Source organism: Pseudogymnoascus destructans, assembly GCF_001641265.1.
Source record: "Pseudogymnoascus destructans isolate 20631-21 unplaced genomic scaffold scaffold_16, whole genome shotgun sequence".
In the NCBI taxonomy this organism is placed as follows: domain Eukaryota; kingdom Fungi; phylum Ascomycota; class Leotiomycetes; order Thelebolales; family Thelebolaceae; genus Pseudogymnoascus; species Pseudogymnoascus destructans.
In genome coordinates this window covers 382950-405063 of record NW_020167535.1, presented here as the reverse complement: position 1 = coordinate 405063, position 22114 = coordinate 382950, and the positions used below count along the sequence as shown (strand labels likewise).

General features: G+C 49.3%; 10 protein-coding genes across 10 annotated transcripts; 3 read left to right on the top strand and 7 right to left on the bottom strand.

The window, feature by feature from the left end:
• Positions 1-1975: 1975 nt before the first annotated feature.
• On the top strand, positions 1976-3322 carry VC83_05887 (uncharacterized protein; the record flags this gene model as incomplete). Its single annotated transcript, XM_024469495.1, has 3 exons — positions 1976-1981; positions 2049-2173; positions 3076-3322. The coding sequence occupies 3 exons, from the start codon at positions 1976-1978 to the stop codon at positions 3320-3322; spliced, it is 378 nt and encodes a 125-aa protein (XP_024322503.1).
• On the bottom strand, positions 3191-5553 carry CYS4 (cystathionine beta-synthase). Its single transcript, XM_024469494.1, has 3 exons — positions 5452-5553; positions 5112-5391; positions 3191-5062 (listed from the first exon to the last, which is right to left on the bottom strand). Exons 2-3 carry the CDS (start codon positions 5369-5371, stop codon positions 3718-3720), a joined length of 1605 nt encoding a protein of 534 aa, XP_024322505.1. The 5' UTR covers positions 5372-5391; positions 5452-5553; the 3' UTR covers positions 3191-3717.
• A 58-nt stretch (positions 5554-5611) lies between these two features.
• VC83_05884 (uncharacterized protein) lies at positions 5612-7743 on the top strand. The gene is made up of 4 exons (XM_024469493.1): positions 5612-6174; positions 6230-6860; positions 6909-7280; positions 7330-7743. Exons 1-4 carry the CDS (start codon positions 5834-5836, stop codon positions 7534-7536), a joined length of 1551 nt encoding a protein of 516 aa, XP_024322504.1. The 5' UTR covers positions 5612-5833; the 3' UTR covers positions 7537-7743.
• Positions 7739-9352, bottom strand: VC83_05883 (uncharacterized protein). The gene is made up of 4 exons (XM_024469492.1): positions 9070-9352; positions 8911-9014; positions 8114-8852; positions 7739-8059 (listed from the first exon to the last, which is right to left on the bottom strand). The coding sequence occupies exons 1-4, from the start codon at positions 9274-9276 to the stop codon at positions 7997-7999; spliced, it is 1113 nt and encodes a 370-aa protein (XP_024322507.1). The 5' UTR covers positions 9277-9352; the 3' UTR covers positions 7739-7996.
• Positions 9353-9813: 461 nt separating this feature from the next.
• Positions 9814-10788, bottom strand: VC83_05882 (uncharacterized protein; the record flags this gene model as incomplete). Its single annotated transcript, XM_024469491.1, has 1 exon — positions 9814-10788. One exon carries the CDS (start codon positions 10786-10788, stop codon positions 9814-9816), a length of 975 nt encoding a protein of 324 aa, XP_024322506.1.
• A 731-nt stretch (positions 10789-11519) lies between these two features.
• Positions 11520-13383, bottom strand: VC83_05881 (uncharacterized protein; the record flags this gene model as incomplete). Its single annotated transcript, XM_024469490.1, has 3 exons — positions 11520-11779; positions 11829-13158; positions 13219-13383. The coding sequence occupies 3 exons, from the start codon at positions 13381-13383 to the stop codon at positions 11520-11522; spliced, it is 1755 nt and encodes a 584-aa protein (XP_024322509.1).
• A 1044-nt stretch (positions 13384-14427) lies between these two features.
• VC83_05880 (uncharacterized protein) lies at positions 14428-14778 on the bottom strand (the record flags this gene model as incomplete). Its single annotated transcript, XM_024469489.1, has 1 exon — positions 14428-14778. One exon carries the CDS (start codon positions 14776-14778, stop codon positions 14428-14430), a length of 351 nt encoding a protein of 116 aa, XP_024322508.1.
• A 376-nt stretch (positions 14779-15154) lies between these two features.
• On the top strand, positions 15155-16255 carry VC83_05879 (uncharacterized protein; the record flags this gene model as incomplete). Its single annotated transcript, XM_024469488.1, has 1 exon — positions 15155-16255. The coding sequence occupies one exon, from the start codon at positions 15155-15157 to the stop codon at positions 16253-16255; it is 1101 nt and encodes a 366-aa protein (XP_024322398.1).
• Positions 16256-16419: 164 nt separating this feature from the next.
• On the bottom strand, positions 16420-18211 carry VC83_05878 (uncharacterized protein; the record flags this gene model as incomplete). Its single annotated transcript, XM_024469487.1, has 5 exons — positions 16420-17076; positions 17129-17396; positions 17446-17657; positions 17708-17987; positions 18036-18211. 5 exons carry the CDS (start codon positions 18209-18211, stop codon positions 16420-16422), a joined length of 1593 nt encoding a protein of 530 aa, XP_024322318.1.
• A 209-nt stretch (positions 18212-18420) lies between these two features.
• KAR3 (kinesin-like nuclear fusion protein) lies at positions 18421-22113 on the bottom strand. Its single transcript, XM_024469486.1, has 6 exons — positions 21869-22113; positions 21644-21782; positions 21211-21591; positions 20626-20751; positions 18930-20572; positions 18421-18881 (listed from the first exon to the last, which is right to left on the bottom strand). The coding sequence occupies exons 1-6, from the start codon at positions 21887-21889 to the stop codon at positions 18699-18701; spliced, it is 2493 nt and encodes an 830-aa protein (XP_024322402.1). The 5' UTR covers positions 21890-22113; the 3' UTR covers positions 18421-18698.
• Between the last annotated feature and the right edge of the window lies 1 nt (position 22114).

Genomic DNA, 22114 nt, shown 5'->3' with positions numbered 1-22114 from the left:
GTGATGGCCATGACAGCCATATAAGTGGGAGCTTCATATCACACTGCATACAGAATCGCATATCGCTCCTTATACTACCTCCACATACCTCACATATACTCCAACCACTTGATGTTGCAATTTTTGGACCTTTGAAAAGACACCTCACAACAGCCCTCTCACACCTTAATGAGGCGCAGCTCCTACGCATACAGAAAGCAGAATGGATGGATGCATACATACAAGCAAGAGCAGCTGCATTTTCAAATTCAAATATAGCTTCTGCTTGGAGAGGGAGTGGGCTACAGCCATTTCAACCGCAGACATGTCATACTGACATTCGTTGCACTCAGTTTGCTATCAAACTCAAGAGCAAACTTAGAAATCTCCTCCTCAAACCTACAAGTCACCATACATATCTTGGCTTATCACACCAACAACAGAAGCAATACTACTCAACGATTGCTGCAAACTCTTCTACTACATCTGTTTATGCTACATACATCACGGCATATCATTTGGACACTCATTGAACAAGTTATTAAGAAAATCTCCTCCTTAAGGGGGTGGGCCAATACTACCACATGGCATATCTCTACCAACTAGAGGCCTAGGAACATGAACGATAGCTCTAGAAGCTTCTACAACCCTCTATGATTCATTACACGTCATCGCTCCTTAGTTACCCACAAGATTGGTTAAGTTATGACATAATTTGTCTATAGGTACTCTGACCTTGGACCTCCTTTTCACTTCCTATAGGCTAGGAACCCAAGAGATGGTTCTATGGGATTCTCTTACGTTCACTACATGATTAGCAAGCTAGTTGTGGGTCGCACTTGATTTCTAATACATTTACCAAGCCTGGTTAGTCATGGAAAGTCTTGGAAAATGAGAGAACTACACTCCTTTGGCATAAATAGGATTGCCCTTTCCTTAAGAAAGGGCAAGCAGGCAATACAGTAAATCGACTAGAACATACTTCTACGTCTTTTCCAAGCTTCCAAGCATTGATCTTGTTATTCTCTGTTTTTGAAAAGTCAGTGAGGTGCTAACCTCTGACTTACCCCTGAGTTCTCAGACTCAACATTTGTTGCAACTTGTCTAAACCACTTCACCACATCATACACCTGATTGCTGCGTTGTGGAATAGTCTAAGCTACAACCCTTTGGCTCTGTTTCCTAAGACAGTGTGTTGTCTTAGTAAATTCATCCCTTCCTTGGGTGGCTAGATTCTCATATCTGGTGCACCCACCATTACAAGACAGTTATCCGCGCAGCTACGCTTCCTACAACAGATGCAGTAATAGTGCGGCCAAAGACTCCAACAGAGCATGACATTTTTGAGAAAGTATTTCTGAACAGCAGTCCACCTGATTTTTCAACACTTCACAAAGCAAATACAGTTCTCTCTTCTACAATAAGTCGTGGTGGTGTTTTGAACACTCCTACAAAGCGATATATTCATAAGTTAGCAGATGAGATAGAGAGGCTTAACACACGCCACATACTACAGCAAAGACAGACGGATAACTTGCGCAACATAATTCAGAAAAGAAGGGAGCAAAAGAAGGGTAAAAGAGCTGTTTTGAAGGGTCAATTCCACATCTCTACAGAAGAACTCCGGTCGCAAGTAGCAGAAGCAGAAGCAGCAACAGCAACAGCTTCACAGAGGCCTAGAACAACACCACGACTTATAGAGGAAGCTACAATTGAGGAAATAGACAGACAGGGTGAAGAAGAGATATATGACAGCGATTTAGATGAATTAGCCTAGTAGTAATTGAACAATTTCAATTTTTTAAAGGTGGTAGTGGTTTGATGGGGTGGTTCCGACCCCACTACCCCCGTTACGCCATTACCCCCGTTACGCCATGACCTACGTTAGTCTAAGTTACGACCCTTTGGCTCTTTTTCCTAAGACAGTGTGTTGTCTTAGTAAAATCATCCCTTCCTTGGGTGGCTAGATTCTCACATCTGGTGCACCCACCATTACATGAACGTGAGATCGAACAAAAGCGAGCTCCAGTTTCGCATGCTAAATGGATGCTAACGTGATACCACCTCAGGATGACTGCTGTGGCAAACAAAGCACCTTCCCGACGCGCACGACAAACGAAGTTGTTCCGGACGCAATTACCAGCCAACATTCTGATAACAAAGAACGCTCTGCTCACGGATACCATTCAGAGACGTTGCGGACATGATACTAGCCGCATGCCTTGCAGACAAAGCACTCTCTCAGGAGGGGGGTAGTGTAAGGATGCCTGTCCCTCAGTGACAGAAAGGATCTGAGTCGGGCAGGTTATGGTCACATGATAAGAGTAAAGGCAGGTTAGCCGAGTCGGACCCGTTTCAGGTACTTGAGGAGATTGACTCAATGGGGGTTCCTCTCCCTCAGTGATGGAAGGTATCTGAGTCAGACAAATCACGGTCACGTGGTGAGGGTGAAGGCAGGTTAGCCGAGTCGGACCCGTTTCGGGTACTTAAGGAGATTGACTGTAACAGGGGTTCCCCTCTTCATCTTTTTGTATCCTTCGTAGTAGACCTATAGGATAGCATCCGTTTAGCCTCTGACTCGCACTCTCATATGCTATTACTGTGAGCTGGGTGCCCTGTGTCCTTACAAGATAGGAGCTTCGCGCTCAACTCAATATAGTATTCTTTACAATACTGTAGCATGTTACTTGGAAAGCCTTTGTGTTTAATCCCCTGCCTCCTCTGTTAAGTCAACCTTATGCAAGAAACCTCTGTGTCTTCTATCGTTTAGAAGTTAGCATTATATGCGCTGTATGCTAATATGCGCCACATGCTGACCACGTTAACTCTATTAATAAAATTATTATAACTTATTCCTCTTATATAAAGGGTCTATATGTACTAATATTCTATATATGAGAATGCTAGTAGCGCATGCATTAACTAAGAACACGACCTACGGGCTATTCGGCGAGGAGTCGAAGAAGCGGGCAAGCCGAAGCCGGGCCTAGCTTTAGTTCGGGCCTAGAAAGCCGAGCTTCAAGCCTAGAAGCTTGTAGCCAAAGAAGCCTAGGTAGCCCGCTAGGCTAGAAACCAGGCTAATAACCAGCTCAAAAGAGCTGGGGTTGAGGCCCGGAGGGCAGAGCGCCTCTGGAAAAAGAGGGTAAAAGCTCTTCTTCGAGCTGGCAACCCAGTTCCTCTAGAGGATCAAGACCTAATTCGGGACCTAGAAGCTGCTGAGAGTGAGTGCGAGAGCGAGAACGTGAGTCAGCGTGGGAATGAGTATGGGTTACAACAGGGTGGACCAGAGTGGACGGATCTCTCACCTTTACTTCGTCGATCGATCGGTAGTCATGTCGACTAAAAATACCTCGGCGGAGATAAAACAGCGGGGCATCCATCCACCCCATAAAAAATTGGATTTTCAAAAAGAGATTGAATTGGCAAAGGAAAGGGCCTAATCCGGGATTGAACCGGAGACCTCTTACAATTTGAATGCTGATGAGCTCCCAAAGCAAGAATTCTACCACTGAACTATCAGGCCTTTGATATGTTTGTGCAGGGTTAGTTCAAATCAAGAGCGGTGAAGCCCCGGATGACAGGTAACCGGCTAAAGGAGGCACCACATAAGTTAGTAGCTTAAATTAAGTTGGGGGCAAACAATTGTTATAAAGAACGCAAACCAAGCACCAAAAGATCATGGCAATACTGTTGGTGGACAAATGTATTATGTGGTAATATTAACGAGACGCTGCAAACCTAGACCGATGACTGTTTCATCATCCACGAAACGAGGTCTACTTTGGTCACAACAGCGACTGGCTTTGGCAGACCTGCGGTCTCAGCGCTCCCTTTCTCTGTAACGATTGCCGCACTGTTCCACTCGAAAAACTTGCTCAGAGAGGCTAATGGAGTATCCATCGTAATCTGGACAAACTTCCTCTTCGGCAGGCTTTGCGGCTTAGTGTCCTCCTGAGCAGCAGCACCGTCAACCTTGGGTAGGTCTTTCAGGTTGCTACTGTAGTCTTTGGGGTCTGTGACAACCTCTGGGATCTTTGAGAAGTCGAACATGACCTCGGAGACAAGAGTCTTGCCGGTGGCACGGCCACGGCTGATATAGCTCAGAATATTACCCAGCGTCACCAGACCGACCAGCTTTCCTCCCGACGACGCCAAAACTGGAAGCTGATCAAAGCCCTTATCTCTCATCGTCTCAACTGCGTCTGCGCAGAAAGAACTTGCGGAAATTGTAGTGACGGGCTTGAGCCTCAAAGCCCTCAGGGTAGCACCACTATATGGGTCGTGCTTGGATTTAGGGGCTGATGGTGAGGGAGTCGTAGGTGGACTCGGTGGGAGGAGGTCGTTCGCAGCAAGCCAATCATCGTCCGCAAACTTACTTAAGTAGCTTCGGATGCTGTCAGGCAGGACAACAACAACGACGTCTCCTTTTCCAAGCCCGAGGTCTTTAACTCCCTTCACCATGGCTGCCATTGCGCTTCCACTGCTTCCCCCAACGAGAATACCCTCCTCGGCAATTAATCGACGAGCAAAGGAAAATGACTCTATATCATCTGTTTTATACCAGGCATCGACAGACTGGCGGTCTAGGACGCCAGGGATGAAATCATAACCAATTCCTTCAACCTTGTATCCCTCGTTGGCGTGTTCTTCGTTCAGCTGCTCGGGGAGCGCCAAAATTGACCCTTGTGGGTCCGCCGCAATAACCTTTATGTCTTTGTTGTGCTTCTTCAGCCCTCTTGAGAGACCAGTAATCGTACCGCCAGTTCCAGCTCCGGCCACAATAGCGGTTATCTTGCCATTTGTCTGCTCCCAAATTTCTTGGGCGGTTCCGTACTCGTGGGCCAATGGGTTATCCACGTTCTCATATTGGTCGAGAATATGCGAGTTTGGAATCTCCTTCAGCAGTCGTCGCGCAACGCCGATATGCGATTCTGGTGCGTCCCAGGCAGCTTCGGTGGGGGTTCGTATGATGGTGGCGCCCAGAGCGCGAAGGACAGTAACCTTCTCGGCCGACATCTTCTCCGGTAAAGTGATAATTGTCTTGTAACCCTTGATTGCGCCGACAAGTGCAAGCCCAATACCACTTTGCCACGTTAGCTGGAACATGTAATTCAGCAGTGACAAGGACTTACGTGTTTCCGCTGGTGGGTTCGATAAGCGTATCTCCAGGCTTGATGCGGCCAGATTTCTCAGCTTCCTCCACCATGCGCAAGGCAATGCGATCCTTCACACTGCCGCCCGCATTGAAGAGTTCGACCTTGGCATAAACCTCGGCCTCAATGCCCAAGCTTTGTGGGATTTTATTCAGTCTCACCAAGGGCGTGTTGCCAATCAGTTCCGACACCGACTGGGCGGCAGTGGGGTAGATGGCGGGCTTGCTTGACGACGCCATTATGGGCAAAGTAATAGTTTCTAAATGTGTTAGCTTTGTAGCTATTGAGGTGAAGGTAATGAGGACAATATTTGTCGTACCTTTTTCTTTTTTCGACAATTTGTATGTAGTTCAGTAAAAATTGGCACCCAAATAGTGGCGATAAAAGTATTCCGTCGCTACCCGCCTTTTATGGTTTGGTCGCTTTGGCTTTTACAGATGCCAGGGAAAAAAAGTACTTGTACCTTTATATGGCACCACCTCCCTTAAGATACTGCGCTTACTTAGCCTTCGCTTGGCAAAACAGCTTGTATCGGTACATCTTACCCACATCTTACCCCGCTCCTAGTGCTACCTATCTCACTACCATCCCACTACCATCCCACTACAATCCAGTGCACTACTTACCACTACTTACCTAAACGACGGCGGTCATCGTTGGTTATATAAATCCCCATCCGCGGCACCCCACTGCACACTGCGATGGTCAATTGCTTTTTCGTGACCAGCACATTCATATTGCGAGCTCAATACAGACAATTCACCCGTATCAGCCACCGCAAACCCCGACTCCAAGCTCGTCATATCTGCTACGGAAGTCTCTGGACTGCCACCACCACTGTATCATATCGAAGTCATAGTAGCTTCTCCACAATGGCCTCCAGCGTTGATGCCATCCTGGCCGGGAAATACCCCGCCAAAGCCCATGCTCGCCGTGTAGTCGAATATATCAAGAAGACCAAGCCAGAGGCTGCTGGTGTTTTGTACTTGGAGGGCCAGAAGACGCGCCTGATAGAGGATAACGATGAGCCTGTCCATTTCCGGTAACATCTTTTGTGCTGCACTTCCTACCATACAATACTAACTTCCAGCATCCAGCCAGCGACGATTCTTCTACTATCTCAGTGGATGTGACGTTCCCGATTGCCAACTTACATATGACATCGCCCCTGAGAAATTAACTCTTTACATCCCCGCCATCGATCCGGACTCTGTCATCTGGTCCGGACTGCCGCTATCTGAGAAGGAAGCTTTGGAGCTCTATGATGTCGACCAGGTCCGGACCATCCCACAAGTGAACCAGGTTCTCAGAACTTCGCAATCCAAGAAGACTGTGTTTGCTATTGCCGGGCAAGTCCCCGATGATGTCACCTTCCTGGACTTTGAAAACACAGATTTTGATCTCTTGAAGCCAGCCATTGAAGAATGCCGTGTTGTCAAGGACAAGTACGAGGTTGCGCTAACTCGTAGGGCAAACGAAGTCTCTACGATTGCCCACACAGCTGTGCTAAAGGCTGTCAAGAGCGCAAAGAACGAGCGTGAGCTACAGGCGCTCTTCTTGCAGCGCTCTATTGCAAATGGATGCCCAAACCAGGCATACAGCCCTATTTTTGCTGCTGGAACAAGCGCAGCAACTCTGCATTATCTCAAGAACGATCAGCCCCTTGACGGCAAGCTTAATCTCCTTGTTGACGGTGGTGCAGATTATTCCTGCTATGCCTCGGATATTGTGAGTTTGCCCCAAAGTTTGTTGGGTCCGGACTGACTGTTATGAAAGACCAGGACGTTTCCTATCAATGGCAAGTTCAGCAAAGAGAGCAGGGAGATTTACGACATCGTTCTGCGCATGCAAGAAGTTTGTATAGATATGCTCAAAGAGGGTGTTGCTTGGGATGATGTTCATCTTGAGGCACACAAGGTTGCCATTGAAGGGCTGCTGAGAATCGGGATTCTTCAGGGAGACAAAGAAGATATCCTTAAGTCAAGAACCAGTGTTGCATTCTATCCCCACGGAGTTGGCCACTATCTTGGCATGGATACACACGACAGTGGCGGCAATCCTAACGCCAGCGATAAGGACACTATGTTCAGATACTTACGTCTCAGAGGGAACCTACCAGCAGGTTCCATTGTCACGGTCGAGCCAGGAGTAAGTCCTCTACTTCCCATACAGTGGCGTAGAAGCTAACAAACCATAGATTTACTTCTGCAATTTCATCATCGAGCCGTATCTGCAAGACCCAGTTCACTCTGCTTACATCGACTTTGAGGTGTTGCAGAAGTACTGGGAAGTTGGTGGTGTACGCATCGAGGATAACATTCTGATCACGAAGGATGGTTATGAGAACCTGACGACTGCCGTGAAGGACGTTGATGAGATGGAGAAGCTCATCAACGGAGCATAATCTAATCTTACAGAATTATCATACCTACCACAGATAGCTGATGTACTAGGAGGCGTTTGCTTTACCACCACAGATATCTGATGGTAATGGGAGATGTTTTGCTTTACCACCGCAGACTGCTGATGGTCTGTGAGATATTTTTTGTCAAGAAGTATATTCGGAATTTACACCGTTTAGTTCGAAATCCAAATGAAACCTGTCACACGTATAAATTGACTTGTATATTGCCCTTAATTGTTACATAAGTGGCCGCTTCAGCTACACTTTCCATGACGCCATCCAAATCTATAAACGTTAAAACCAACCAGTCTCCAATGTCTCTCGGGCCCTCCTCATTGACTATCCAACAGTCTCACATTGCGCCATAATATATGGTAAATACCTCCAGTCTAAGTAGCGCCAGTTAATTCCAATTATCTCACACCTGTGCCATCCATGAGACAGGACCTCATTCATCACGTCAGTCCTTCCACCTCTTGAGATACTTCTGCATGTCATTGTCAGGTTGCGATTGGGCAGCGGCCTGCGTAGTCTGTTAGCGTCTGACACCAAACAAAAGTATACAAGTAATAATTACCGTATTAGCATGCATCACCGCCGTGCCAGTTGGCGGTTGTGTTATGGTGGTCACTATGGTAGCTGCCGGCAAGAAGGTCGTGGCTATCTTGACCGTTGATGTTGGCCACAGTGGCTTTGTATTTGTGGCAGTGATCGCCTTTGCCGGCTTAGGCTGCATAGGCGCATATCTGGTGTCGCCCTTTTGCTGGTCGTACGGGATGGACCATGAGCCATCGGCTGGGGCACCTGGGGCTGGGTCTCCGGGAGCTGGAACTGCTGGAGCTGGAACTGCTGGAGCTGGGACTCCGGGAGCAGGAACTGCTGGAGCAGGAACTGCTGGAGCTGGGACTCCGGGAGCAGGAACTGCTGGAGCTGGAACTGCTGGAGCTGGGACTCCGGGAGCAGGAACTGCTGGAGCTGGGACTCCGGGAGCTGGAACTGCTGGAGCAGGAACTGCTGGAGCAGGAACTGCTGGAGCTGGGACTCCGGGAGCTGGAACTGCTGGAGCTGGAACTGCTGGGACCGGAGCGGCTGGGGCTGCCGGGACTGCGGGTGCTGCTGGGACCGCTGGAGCTGCTTGAGCTACTCTGGGTCGCAAGTTGGAGGTTTCTGTTATTGGCCCTGTTGTGCCTGAAACGGTGGACAGGGCAGCCTTGATGGTATCGGGGAATTTACCAGTCATTGAGTTGACAGTGAATCTACTTGAGTAGTTTGTGATGAACTCTCCGGATTTTGTCGTCGATTGGATTCCCAGGAAGCTATACGCTCAGTTAACCATTGTCCAATCAATTTGACTCAATACTCTGGAGTATTTACTAGGCATTGGTAATAGGCTCACCAGCCGTAACTGGGATATTTATAGATGCTGAATTGGGGATTTCGGCGAAGGTTCCCGATGGGACGAGGGTCAATAGTTGCGTCTGCGTCGTGTTAGTAACAATTGCTGAAAAGACATTTGAACCGGATGATACTTACAGGCGCTTCATTCGAACCAGAGTAGAGCGCTATAGAATACTCGACCAAATCATCTATAGACGGCGCAGTATCCGACTCCGACCAAGAAACCTTGAAGTCTGTTCCCCCAGGAACCACCCCTCCAGGGCCTGGCACGTCGAACCTGACATCGGCGTATGCGAGCGGCACCAATGCGAAAGCGAGGAAGAAAATGTCGCTCAAAGGCATTATCAATGCAACGCCTTAACAAGACTTCTATCGTTGCTGTGGTATAGATATCGATGGTATATAAGTAGAGTCAAACCTTGCTAATTACAGCAAATGCTCAAGCCCACAGAATTGTTGGGCGAGCCAGTATCGCCATCCAACCATATGTTACTTGCGCCTGAGGCAATACTGGGACGCTACGTCATGTCGGTTTTGGACCTTTCTTAGTGGGGTAGGAATCCAGAGGGCCCCGATAAAGGCGGCTGGTGGTACCGCGCCAAATTATTTTAAATAGAAAAAAAGTAGCTGATTATTATTCTGTTCGTTTGCATGTATTCTACAGTAAATTCCATAGTGTGTGTTGTGAAAGTAATCTTCTCAGTTCCATCCCGCAGCCATGAGTGTTACAAAAAAACATCAGTGAAGTAAATCCCCATAGGTAACGTATATCTACCACAGATATAAAATGCAGGTACATCGTGCCAGGCATCCAGCATGACAACGTTACATCGTAAAAGACGTTCCAATCCCCCTTAAAACATATCCATAATAATGAACTCAGGCGTCCGCAGTAACCTCCTGCACACCTTCTTTGGAAAGTACACTCCTCTTTCCTAGCGGCAGCCTTAAATCAAAGCCATGCCCGCCACCAAAGGCACCCTGGCTAGAACTGATCTGCTTCAGCGTCAGAGCATGGTCCAACAACATCTCTTTCGTCGTTCGCAACTCGAAATTAGAGAGAAAGCAAAAGCTGATCTCTAGTCGGGCGAGCTCATTCTCGCTGACTCCCCCAACCTTGGAAAATATTCGATGGGGGTAAGACAGGTCCTCCAAAGCCTTCATGGCAACCCTCAACCCAGCGAGGAGCAGGCGATGGCAATTTCGTCTCGTAACCGGTATAGCACGCCCTTCCACGGCTAACCGATGAATATATACGCTCGTTGCCAAATATACGCCAGTAGACATGGGACAAAACTTGTGTATCCGCATGAGATAGTCCTCAATCGAGATTGGAGGAGGCCTTTTCGAGTAAAACTTGCGCGTTATGGCGTTATGTTGGAGGTTGAGGGGTTCCGCGTTAGCCCCAATTATAATGTACGGCTCCTTTTGCTCATTCTCCAAGCTCGCAATCGGCCTCTTCCTGAGATTTATCCCATCGTACTCGTCATTAGCTGCGGTAAATGCGAAAGGTATCGATGGGCGCCGGTGCTTGCTCAGATCGGTCAAAGAGTGGCTTCGTACGATATTCTCCTTCTCCTCTTGCATACCGCGCATATTTGGAGTCTGGCGCCCACTCGTGGGCGGAGTCGGGGGTATGTCGCCTGTGATGCGGACGAGCGCCTCGATTCCGGCGCAGACGAGCTTCAGTGCTGAAATGGGAGGTAGTTTAAAGACGTCGATGCTTGAGACAGATGGAGTTGCCAGTTCGGGATCCGGGGTGGTCGACTGAGCGCTGAGACCAACGTCCGCTGCTGGATTTGGTGGCGGTGGCGGGCAGTATTCATCCGCCGAGGTCTCGTTGGGAGAAGCCATCGTTGTACAACAGGATGCTTCCCTGCGGTGGTATGTGGAACTAGTCGCGCTTTAATTCCCAGAAGCCCTTTAGACAATCTCCGATGTCTCTGGCTCGTTGTATTCGCTATATCATTGCCTAAGATATGCCTTTGTTTGTTGGTGAGAGTTGCGGCCAGGGGGGCTCTATCGATGGGTCCCCTTGCAGCCACTGGCACATTTTCGAAGATACAAAAGCTAATCGAGGTTGAGGACAAGGCGATAATGCCACGACCAAAAGGCGGCGTGTTGAAGAGATGGCGCCGAGGTGGGAGATGGGAGAGCGTATTGATTTATACTATGGTAAGGTAAGTGGTTGGTGTTAGTACGGGACTCTAGACTGCCCTTCCAATCTTTGCACGAGACCTGTCCGGCCCAAGGCGAGATCCAGGAGCACGTGTCATGCAGAAAATCAACCACGTCCCCTGACAGATTAATATTAAAAGGCAAACTAACGAAACGTCCTGTGTTATTTGCCACGCCTTCGTGGAGTACCCTGTATTTATGGGCGTTATCGATGGCGTAAAGCGACTACTGCACGAATTATTTACTAATTTTAAGTTAATCATAAACATTTCAATCGGGTCTGAGCCAGAAGCCTCCCCGTGACTTATATGCTACACGTGAATGGAGGTAACATTCATTGGACGGAAAGATCTATCACGCTTTGATCCTCTGGCATACTGCGAGCTGTGCAAGACATAAAAATATATCTAACAACCCGGAGCCACAACAGCGTCAATGACGGCAGTTGTGCCACCCTTGACAGCGTCGACAGCCCTTTGAAGAACCCCCTCAAGATCAGAACTCTTAGCTACCTTCTCAGCGAATAGCTTACCCCCGGCTGCTGCTTTGGCGATTCCTGCATAGTCGGGTGTAGGGGCGAATGAGATGTTCAACTCCTCATTCGTAGCCTTTGAGCCAAGCCCATCGGGATGAACCAACAGGAGAGATCTCTTGGGAGCATGCCATCCTATATATTGTCAGCTGGGTCGCACTCCGCATCAGAGAGAGAAACGTACCATCGTTGTTCAGGACAATTGTGAGGATGGGGATTTTATATCTTTGACAGATCCAGTACACACTTCCGGGAACACTAAACAGGAATGTACCATCCCCAACGATCTGGACTACGAACTTCCCTTTTCCTGCGCCATTCTCATATTCCGAGGCCAATTTGATACCCAGTGCACCGCCTCCAGACCAACCGAGTCCGCCACCCCCACAGTTGATCCAAGAGCCAGGAAGGGTTGCTTGGATATTATCAGCTACAAATCCAGTGTTTGTCACTGCTTCGATTGCGAAAATTGTATCCTCGGGAACGAGCTTTCGAAGGGTGCGGCATAGATAACCAGTGCCAAACGAGCCGTCATCTTTTGGCAATGCAAGCTGGGCAATATTTGTTAGGCGCGCTTGGTGAGATTGAGCCAAGGCCTCCCATTTGCTGTTAAACGTATCCTCGGCAAATTTAGTAGCATAATTCGAAGATAAATACTTCGTAAGTTGGCTGATCGATGTGTAGCTATCCGCCCTATATCTGGATGCGGCAGCCAAGTAAAATACGGGGATCTGCTGCTTAAGTGGATCCACATCAATGTGATATATCTTGGCCGTCTTCGATGGCTTGCACAGGGTGTTTACCCATGGGACATCGCAATCGATGACAACGATGACATCTGCTGTTGTTATGTTCTCCTCACTTCCGTATCTCAGTCCCAGTGATGCACGATGATCAAAAGGGAAACACATATCGCTGCCGCCCGTGTCAAGAACTCTCAGTCCTTTAACCGTATCGGCCAACTTAACCAACTCTGGAACAGACTTCTGGTTTCGGCCACTGTATCCGGTAATAAGAAGGGGGTTCTTCGCTTCGGCGAGGGCATCGGAGATGGTCTTGACGGCGTTTTCTGATAGAGCTGCGGGCTCAACTGGATTCCAGTGTGCTTGTTCCAGAGAATACGGCGTGAGATCTTCCTCCATGACCTCTCTCGCGCCGCAGAGATACACTGGCCCCGCTGGGTCGCTGCACGCAAACTGCAGAGCTCTGTTGACCATCTGCTTGATGTTCTTTCCTGTCTTGATCTCGGCAGAGTAGCGGCAGTATTGGGATACAATTTGTTTTTGATCCGGCACATCTTGGATCCAATGGATGTATTCGGTTCGGGATCCGCGCATCTCGCCCTCGATAGTAAATGGTGAAAGGCCGGCAAATATGAGGACGGGTGCCCGTCCACAGCTGGCGTTGTGGACCGCAGCACCGAGGCCTTGTGTTCCCACATCGACGTGTACGATGACACATTGTGGCTTCCCGGTCAGCCGGGCAAATCCGTCTGCCATCGATAGCGCTACCATCTGTGTGTGTTAGGAGGAGTGTTGGGTTAAGGACGGCTTCTGTAGTGAGTTCTTTCGTACCTCGTTTGGGCAAGTGATAATCCTTGGGAACTCGCCCTTTTTCTCATTCTGACCCTTAACCATGGCCTCAATGATACTTGGATGGTCGGAGCCTAAGTTGACGAAGCAATGGGTGACGCCGGCCTCCCATAGCGCCTCAAAGAAGGCGAATGACGCGGTATACATGATTATCTGTGGTTATTATAGCAAAGACTTGAGATATCCCGGATGTTGAAGAGCCCACGAAGCGCAGGTGAGACAGTGAGAATCCAATGGGGATGGGGGAGGGGGAAGAGGGGGAAGAGAAGGAAGAGAAGGAAGAGAAGGAAGAAAAGGAAGAAAAGGAAGAGAAGGAAGGAAGAAAAGGAAGAGAATGAAGAAAAGGAAGAGAAGGGAGGCGATAGAAGAGAAGAACATAGAGGGGTCTTTAAGCGGGAGCAGGTGATTAAATGGGACTAAGCTTGCTCCGCATGATGTGGTGCGGGGTACTTGTGAGGGGGGCGGTTATAGGCGGCATATACATATATTTGTCGTATGTGAGCAGGTACACGCGAACTTTTTACGTACTCTCGGCTGCCTGCTGTACTGGAAGTGGGATGTCCACGTGATCTGGCGATATGGGGTGAATTGAAATAGTCGACGAGACAAAGAAACAAGTTGCACCTACTCGAGTAGCACTCGGTGAGCTTACACGGTAAATCTGCATGGCACACTTGGTGACCTTACCCGGTAAATCTGCATGGCACACTTGGTGACTTTACCCGGTAAATCTGCATGGCACACTTGGTGAGCTTACCCGGTAAATCTGCATGGCACACTTGGTGACGGGAAGGCATGGCCGCCTTACCGCCTAACAAGACGCCGTACCTGAGGCTGAGCACCCGCCATTCTGCATCCCCATGTCCCCCCATATCTGATCCCCCCATACTCCGTATCTGATCCCCATATCTGATGGGCCTTTGACGTGCGTTGTGGGTTGTGGCAAAAGTCTTGCAGGATGCCTGGCCGTGCTAGGCGTGTTAGTAAGGCCCCTGATCCCTGTCCCCACCCCCGTTCTTCCCCTACGCTGCCGTCCAGACGACCCTTTTGCTCCCCCCACCACTCCCTGCTCCCCCCACCACTCCCTGCTCCCCCCACCACTCCCGCTGCCCCCACTACCGCCACTGCTCCCACCACTCCCTGGTCCTCGATGCTCACCCGCCACTACCTCCAGTCCGTCTCCGTCATCGATCATGCCCGCATGGACACCCGCGTACCGCATCGCGTGAGCCACTGACCAACAGACAACTTCCCTGTGGTGTCGCTGTCGCTGTCGCTGTAGCCGTGCCGCTGTCGCTGTAGCCGTGCCGCTGTCGCTGTCGCTGGAGCCGTGCAGTAGTCCCGGCAGTGGCCTAAAATCCTACGCTTCACCTTCAGCTGTACAAGGGCACCATCTTTCAATTTCCCCTGTGCCTCGATGTTGCGCTTATTGACAAGGGCTAGAAGTGGCTTGACCGCCCCAACAAGTGGCACAGCAGACCCCCCAACCGCCATAGACGCCAGGTCTTTGTCTCGTTCCTGCCCGTTATCACAGCCACTCATCCTTCAAAGGCACCAGCCACACCTCCTACGACTCTCCACACTTCCTCCTACAGCCCTCCAGTATATATATATTAAGCGCCCCGGACCACTCGCATCCATCCTCGCTGCAGTATCACGGACTACTTATACACAGATTCTCCACATTATCACCTCTTACACGCCTACAGACCTACTCAGAATCCAGCCTACAAATTCAGAAACTCGTCACCTTTCTCCCACCCATGTTGTCTCCATGTTTCTCGAAGCAATTTTAAGGACAGGAGCGCGATCACTGGGATTTGGTGTCTGAAACACGATATCACATCCCACAAAAGGCAGCAAATCTGCAGCACATTTCACCAGCAACACAAACACACGTACACTTCACAGTTCCAGGATGTGTGTCACGGAGATCTTTGTTGATTCATATCCAGACCGGGCAGAAGTGGAATTCCACTGGGTGAAGCTGTGCCAGCACGGATATCCAGAAGATCCATGTGACCTGCACGTCGTGAAGGAGAAACCCATCCGATTTATACAATACGGCGAGCCGACCTCCGAGTTCATCATCTCCCAGATCAGGACCACGCCCCGCTCGCCTGCGTCCGCGCCCATGGTCGAAGTCATCGAGGAGGTAACGACGCCCAGAGCCAGACAGAAGAGGAGGCCCCTGTCCAACCTGCTCATGGGGGCCTTGTTTCCTAGCACAACGAGAAGGAGAAGGAGGAGCTCCAGATCCAAGTCAAGGGAGCGGGTGGTCATCATCAACGCACCGCCTTCGCCGACCCGACCTCGCACACCGCCACCGACCGCCTCGCCAATATACTACGACCCGAGAGTCTCCATGCCGCCCATGCCGCCACGGTATGAGAGCAACGACGCGGCTTACATAGTCGAAGTGTCGCCATCCCGGGGCCGTCAGAGGCCAATCATCCATGAGACATCACGTCGTCCACGTTCGCCGATAGAATTCCGGTACACCTCCCCCAGTCGGCAACGTTCTCCCTCCCAGCGCCGAAAAGATGAACGCCGACGCCGGCAGCGCCAGGAAGAGCGTGATAGACAAGAGCTGCGCGAGCTGCGGGACCAAAGGGAGGCAAAATTGGTGGCTGAAATCAAGGAAGAGCGAGAACGTCGGCGCCGCGAAGAGTTCCTGATGCTTCAAGATGCGGAAATCAATGCACGACCCGTGCGCTTCCCGAGTCCAGCACCCAGAATGCGATCGATCCTGAGGCCTGTCGTTGATCAAAGCTGGAGGTGGACCAATGTCATTGATGATCTGGGCTTGAGCATTCGAGGTGAACGGGTGATTGCTGAGGCAATAGCCGATCGAGAAAGAGCTGAATCGCGGGAGAGGCTGCTCAGGGAAAGACTTGAGGCGGAGGAGGCACAGAAAGAGAGGTTGAAGAGGCGGTTCACAGTGAGTGAGGGCTCTGGGCCAAGGGGCAGAAGGCACCGTGTTGTATATGATGATGGAACCTATAGATGGGCGGATTGAAGGGATTTGGACTAAGAGGCAGAAGGGATCGTGTTGTATATGACGGTGGAACCTATAGATGTGCGGATTGACTGTATCATTAGACCTGGGAAAATCATAGACTTCAGAATTGGAAATACTCACCACTTAATGGTGCCACCGGCTGCAATGAGGTGACCGATAGACTAATGGCCCCATCTTTCGATAAAGGCTTCCTTATGAGAATTACGCTCCTTTAGCCTCTCAAAATCGAGAGTTTGCAGGTGACTTGATAAATCGGCCAATTCCTGGTCTAGCCCTGATATTGCTTCCTGGACTTCCTCATCGAGGAGCCGGATTTCCTGATACTTGGTCTCACTTAGTATCGTATCGCTGAGCAATTGCAGCGTTGCAAATGCATCCTGTAGGTGATCTCCAATGGCGGATTCAGCCGACGCCTGCAAGCCCTGTTCATGTGCCTTTAGCTTCTGGATTTTGTCGCTGAGGGTTTCGTGGAGGACAGCCTCTGGGGCACGGTCGCGACACAACTCCTCGAGTGGTGGGATTCCCATTATTCGGAGGATTTGTTGGTCTGGGGGGGCGCTTTCGTCGAATGAGGAGGCGGATGAACGGCGACGGTGAGCAGCTCGGGATAGACTGGGTGGGGCAGGCTTGTGGTTTCTGGACTGGAGCGAACTTCGGGGCTGTTCGGGTTTTTTGGGCCGAGAGGCGTTCACGGAATTTATCTCTGAGCTGAGGAGTTTCACGACAGCGTTTAATGTTGCAATGTGACTCTGGTAAGCTTCCACGTGACGCTTGAAGACCTCAGCGCGATCGATGAGAAAGGTGGTGGATTCGGAAATCTAAAATAGCGTCAGCATAGTACTTAATAATTATAACGGTGCCTAAACGGACATATTCTATAATCGTTTTTGACTTCTCAAGTCCTTGTTTGTCTTGAGAGGCAATAGCTCGAACCGCACAGTCAAGGTATCGCTGTTCTGCAGACATCTGCGCGACGGGAAGAATCTCGGAGTACAGGGAGTCCAGCTCGGCTTGAAGTTCCATAACCTCCCGTTCGTTTTGAGGAGTGTACTTTTTCTCCACTTGATGCGCACCCAAGGCCTCAATATAGGCCCGGTCAAGGCGTAGCCGGACACCCTCCACTGTATACTTTATGAGACTACATAGACATCAGCGACAGCAAGCCGTTAACGATGTTTGGGAATTACCTGGTACAAAGCTTCCGTATCTGTTCGAACGTATCGTTTTCTGGCAACATCCCATACTGCAATGTCCTCGATAGCTTCTGAAGGCTAGAAATGATTTTGTCGTCGGATCGTAATAGGTTAGTTGACTGCTGGATTAACGCTGCGTCCGCCGCGGCACATTGTGCCTTATTGCTGCTGACATGTTCTGACAGCGCACTGGCTGCTTCTTCAACCTAGTTCGTATGAGAATGCGATATATCTTGGGTCTTTAAGTTCAACTTACTTCGGCATTGACTTGGTCTAGCGCCTCTTTCCACAACCTGTGCTGCACGGAATTTGCTATAGACCTGCACTGCCGTTGCTGTGATTCTGTCGCGGCCAGCGTTGACACAGCAGCTTGCTGAATTTTTAGAATTTCATTCTGCTTATCGATGGCAGCCGTGGAACTCTGGAGTTGCCTTGTCGCATTTTGTATATCAAGGTCTTCAAAGGCTTGCACGTGTCCCAAATCCATCGAGGACTCAAGTAACCTGGCCTCGCCGATTTCCTCAAGCGAGTTATATCTGCGCAGTAATTAGCATCCGGATCTCTCTTGGTATTGGCAGGCATACAATTTCAACTCCTCTTTGGTGAGCATGGTCTTGGAATCTACGGTCTCCATAATCCAAGTCTTGAACGACTTGTCGTCTCCAGAGTCTACATCCCTCAGTAGATCAGACGACTTGACAGTTAAGTTTCTGTCCTGAAGACACTCGGACAAGAGCACAGAGGGAGGCTTGACTGGCATGCTTATATCAGATGAAGTGACCTGGGAGGTTCTATAGCACGTGATGGATTATGAGGGTGAGCGAGTACGAGTACAATCAACATCGCTTATGTCAGCGGCCCCTTTAATCTCGAGGCAAACCGTTCATACGGAAACGTGTGGGGGTGGGATATGTTGATATTGATAGTTTATGGGCACTGTAAATTGGAAAAATAATATACTTCTCGGTGCTCTGTTTAATGTTATATGACTCGTAATGAGTGTATTTGAAATCATTACGGGGTTATGCTTGTACTAAATGCAACTGTAATACTTCTTTTCCATTCAGAAATCACCTATAGTAGACCAGGAGCGGGATACATAAATCGCCACAATAAGTCCAATACCGATACGCCTCAACTCCAGCCCCAAATAGTCCGTAATCCCATCATGCCCAATGCTTACAATCGCAGGTAGCAGTGGCTACCAGCCAATCTACAGGTTGCTTCTAACATTACGCACTGTCATATCATGCATCTCTCTCCTTCACTCTGGTAGTCTTTTTGGCTGTCCCGATGTGAGTGTTGTGCACCTTCGTGGCGAACTTCAAGCTCGTCAATGTCTCTTTTATATGAGCCTCAAGAGGGCTGATCATGACAAACATGAGCGTCTTGGAGTTGCCTCCGAGGGAGTATTGGAGAAGATAGGTCAACTGTGTACGCGTTAGTTCTGGAACAAGAAATGCAATGGAATAACTCACCTTCGAGTTCCGATAAGGGATATGACCTCCTTCCTTGCCCTGGCCCAAAGCACCGATTACATCTCCCAGACAGCTTAAACTTTTGTTAATGTTCTGCGTCTCCTTCATTCGATCGCCCTCCGCACCCGACTGCTTAAGTCTCTCTGATCCAGCCAGGTCGACAAGATTTAGTGTCCCTTCCGAAGTCTCCCCAGTTGTGCTGTTGCGACCAATAAGCTTCAATGTAAAGACAGAATGCGACCGAGAAGAACGCTCGTTAGATTTCGTAGCCGCCACGCTCCGGTTGGCATCAGCTCGCTTTAGGATAGATTCCACAGCATCTGGCGAATCGAGCTCAACGGATTTAAGGTTGGTGACAGTTGTCTGCTTTTTCTTTTCGTCATGGCGAATTTCGTGCTTGGCTTTGTCGAATTCTCTGGGGTTGCCCAAAAGATCATGTATTTCTTCGTTGTAGACTTCCACAAATGAACCTTCCATTGAATACGTCCATCCCTTGTCTTGTAAATCAGTGGCTTTTTCGTATATCATGTGCGTCGCTCGTGGAATCATGCCATCCGCTGAAGACATTGTGTGTGTCTTCCCAGCTCCTGTTTGGCCATAACAGAAGATGCAAACATTGTAACCATCCAATGCGCTCTGCACCAGTTGTGATATTTCACCAAAGACCTCCTCATTCGTAGTAGATGGTCCAAAGGTGCGATCAAACGTGAACGCGTTGGTCTTCCGAGTTATTGTCCCAAGGCTGCTCTTCTCTTCTGGCCCTTGGAGTTCCAATTCTTTGGACTCTTTGTCAATATCTGGATATATAATCTTCGCTACCTCCTCCGATGGATTTGTCGGTCGTACTCGGCATATGACTCGAATGTTACCTTTAAGCTCTTGGACCTGGTTGAAAAGAATGCGACGGAGAGTCTCTTCTTTGGTGAGCCTAGATTTCGATTCTTGAGCCTGCTCTAATGCGTCCTGCAACTGCTTCTCCATGAGCTCAAATCGATCAGATTGTGCTTGGCTCCCAGATTCGAGAAACTGGATTCTGTCACGTAATGAACGCACAGTTCCCTCCAGGTTCACAACAGATGAAGAGGAGTCATTCAGTGACTTCTGCAGGTTTGCTTTGGAGGATTGTTCTTGATCAAGCTCCGCCTTCATCTGCTCAATTTGTTCCCTCATGCTTTGGATTTCGCGGTCTTTATTACCAACTGCCAGATCGAGATTTTGTTGTTCAAAAGTTATTTGCTTCTTTACTTCATGGAGGTCTTGTACACGGCGACGTTCTTCTTCTTCAAGGTGCAAAGCATTTCGGCGCTCTAGTTCTCGGATTTCTTCTCGATGGGATTTATCCAATCTTTCAAATTCGACATCAGTATTTCTCTGGTGAGTCTTCTTCAGGCGGTCAATCTCTTCTGTCATATCTCGGCGTAGTTGATCCAACTCCCGACGATGGTTGTGAATGGCATCATCCAGTTCGATGCGATGAGATCGTCGGTCATCATCTGCAGCTGTCATCATAGTATTAGCGCGCTGCCTTGAAGCATCCAATTCCGCCTGCTGAGAAGCTATTTTCGAGTCGTAGGTCATGTTTTGGGATTCCAACGCTGTTTTCTTGGCTTCAAGTACAGAATTCTTCGACTCCAGCTGTAGTACTATAGCAAAAGTCAACGTTAAACACTCTCTTGATTCACAGGCTGCCACTTACGTTTGGTCTTGTAGTACCTAACGGTCTCCTCGAGGCTCTTTCGCTCCACGTTGGTATCTGCCATAGTGTCTTTCAATTCGAAGTACATCGCTTCCATGTCAGCAATGCGACCATGAACATCCCATCCTGTAAAGCCGGTTATGTTAGAATCTTTGGATAAAAAGGGGGTTTTCACGAGGGAAGGTATTGGAGCCCTTGACGGGGTAGCTGGAGCAGCACTTGACACTTCTGCTTTGGATGGAATTGGAATCTGAGAAGGAGTTTTGGGGAGACTGGAGCTCTTCTCGGAAAGTCCAACCAGAGAATTGTTATTGCAGTCGTTCCGTAACTCCCGCGGTACAGTACCAGGCGGACCCATTGACAATCCTGGAAAATAATTGAATGGGTTGGTACTATCTGGCAGCAAACTTTCTGCCTCGTGGTCATCGATTCGTAATCTACTTAGAGCAGTGTTGATAGAGACTTCTCTTGACGAAGGACCGTGGGGCTCAAATTGGGGATGGGCGCGCCGCGTCTTGTGGTACTGTAACTGATGATACCCAGAGTGGGAAGGATGTGAGGACATATGTGAATAGTGAGTCCTACCCTGTCGTTTTTCGGTTGCTGGGCCGCCTCCAGGATCAAGGTGGTCGTCCATTTCTGTCGCGGGGCGCTTAGATGAGGCTGTATTCGACCTGGCCCTAGACGTTGAAGTCTGTGGCCGGCCCCCATATGACGACGGAGGACGAACTCCTGGCCCGACGCTACTTGCAAAACTGCTGGCCGAAGTATTTCTTGACGAGGAAGACTGCGGCCGGGATGTTGATGAGGCCATAGACGTGCTGCGCGCACTGGTGAGAGAGGTCCCCTTGACTACTGAGCGTCCTGGCGCAAAGCTTGTATTTGGTCTCGCAGGCTCTCCAGCGCGCTCCACAAGTGTCTTCCGTTTCGGCTCATCGTTGCTGACCATCTGTAAGGAGGCTGTTGCTGTTGATGGCTGTGTTAGCTGGGCATGTTTTAATCGGACTCAAGATCATACAGTATGTGGATTTCAAGCTTTGCGGCACTGTTCCGGGAGGCCGAAGGCGAGAATTGTTTTGCGACTCAGTTATTTCCGACAAGCCCTTGCCAGGTGATGGTATGCGGCTTGGTGGGCGAATCTGGGATTTCTTCATAACCTGATTGTGAAATGACTTAGTTATGGTTTCGATGTACGAGTACCGAGAACCCGTCGCAAAGGTTGGTTGGTTGCTGTGGAACTTACGGTGCTTTCTACTTCGTCCATGGCGCACAACAATAAGAAATGTCTATTGACTTTGAGCAACCATGCCCCGGAATATTTCGAGCGGATTGAGTTTGGTTGGCGAAGTTGTGATTGTCGTTGCTCTTTGGTCTTGATACAAGTTGTCTCGGGTCCCAAATATGGAGAGTAAACAAAACTCCACAGTGGCCTTGCACAATACAACCTTACATATCAGGCATTAATGCATGCGACCACATGTATGCGATA

What these genes read in the sequence shown, in the direction of transcription:
- KAR3 (XM_024469486.1), bottom strand. Translation starts at nt 21,889, where the DNA reads ATGGACGAAGTAGAAAGCACC. An exon ending in AGCAACCGAAAAACGACAGG is followed by an intron (nt 20,752 to 21,210) that starts GTAGGACTCACT and finishes CCGGCTTTACAG; the next exon opens with GATGGGATGTTCATGGTCGC. An exon ending in TCCCTTATCGGAACTCGAAG is followed by an intron (nt 18,882 to 18,929) that starts GTGAGTTATTCC and finishes ACGCGTACACAG; the next exon opens with TTGACCTATCTTCTCCAATA.
- VC83_05884 (XM_024469493.1), top strand. Translation starts at nt 5,834, where the DNA reads ATGGTCAATTGCTTTTTCGTGACCAGCACATTCATATTGCGAGCTCAA. An exon ending in CCTGCTATGCCTCGGATATT is followed by an intron (nt 6,861 to 6,908) that starts GTGAGTTTGCCC and finishes CTGTTATGAAAG; the next exon opens with ACCAGGACGTTTCCTATCAA. An exon ending in TTGTCACGGTCGAGCCAGGA is followed by an intron (nt 7,281 to 7,329) that starts GTAAGTCCTCTA and finishes AACAAACCATAG; the next exon opens with ATTTACTTCTGCAATTTCAT.
- CYS4 (XM_024469494.1), bottom strand. Translation starts at nt 5,371, where the DNA reads ATGGCGTCGTCAAGCAAGCCCGCCATCTACCCCACTGCCGCCCAGTCG. An exon ending in GAACCCACCAGCGGAAACAC is followed by an intron (nt 5,063 to 5,111) that starts GTAAGTCCTTGT and finishes AACGTGGCAAAG; the next exon opens with TGGTATTGGGCTTGCACTTG.
- VC83_05883 (XM_024469492.1), bottom strand. Translation starts at nt 9,276, where the DNA reads ATGCCTTTGAGCGACATTTTCTTCCTCGCTTTCGCATTGGTGCCGCTC. An exon ending in GAGCCTATTACCAATGCCTA is followed by an intron (nt 8,853 to 8,910) that starts GTAAATACTCCA and finishes CTGAGCGTATAG; the next exon opens with CTTCCTGGGAATCCAATCGA. An exon ending in CGGTGATGCATGCTAATACG is followed by an intron (nt 8,060 to 8,113) that starts GTAATTATTACT and finishes CAGACTACGCAG; the next exon opens with GCCGCTGCCCAATCGCAACC.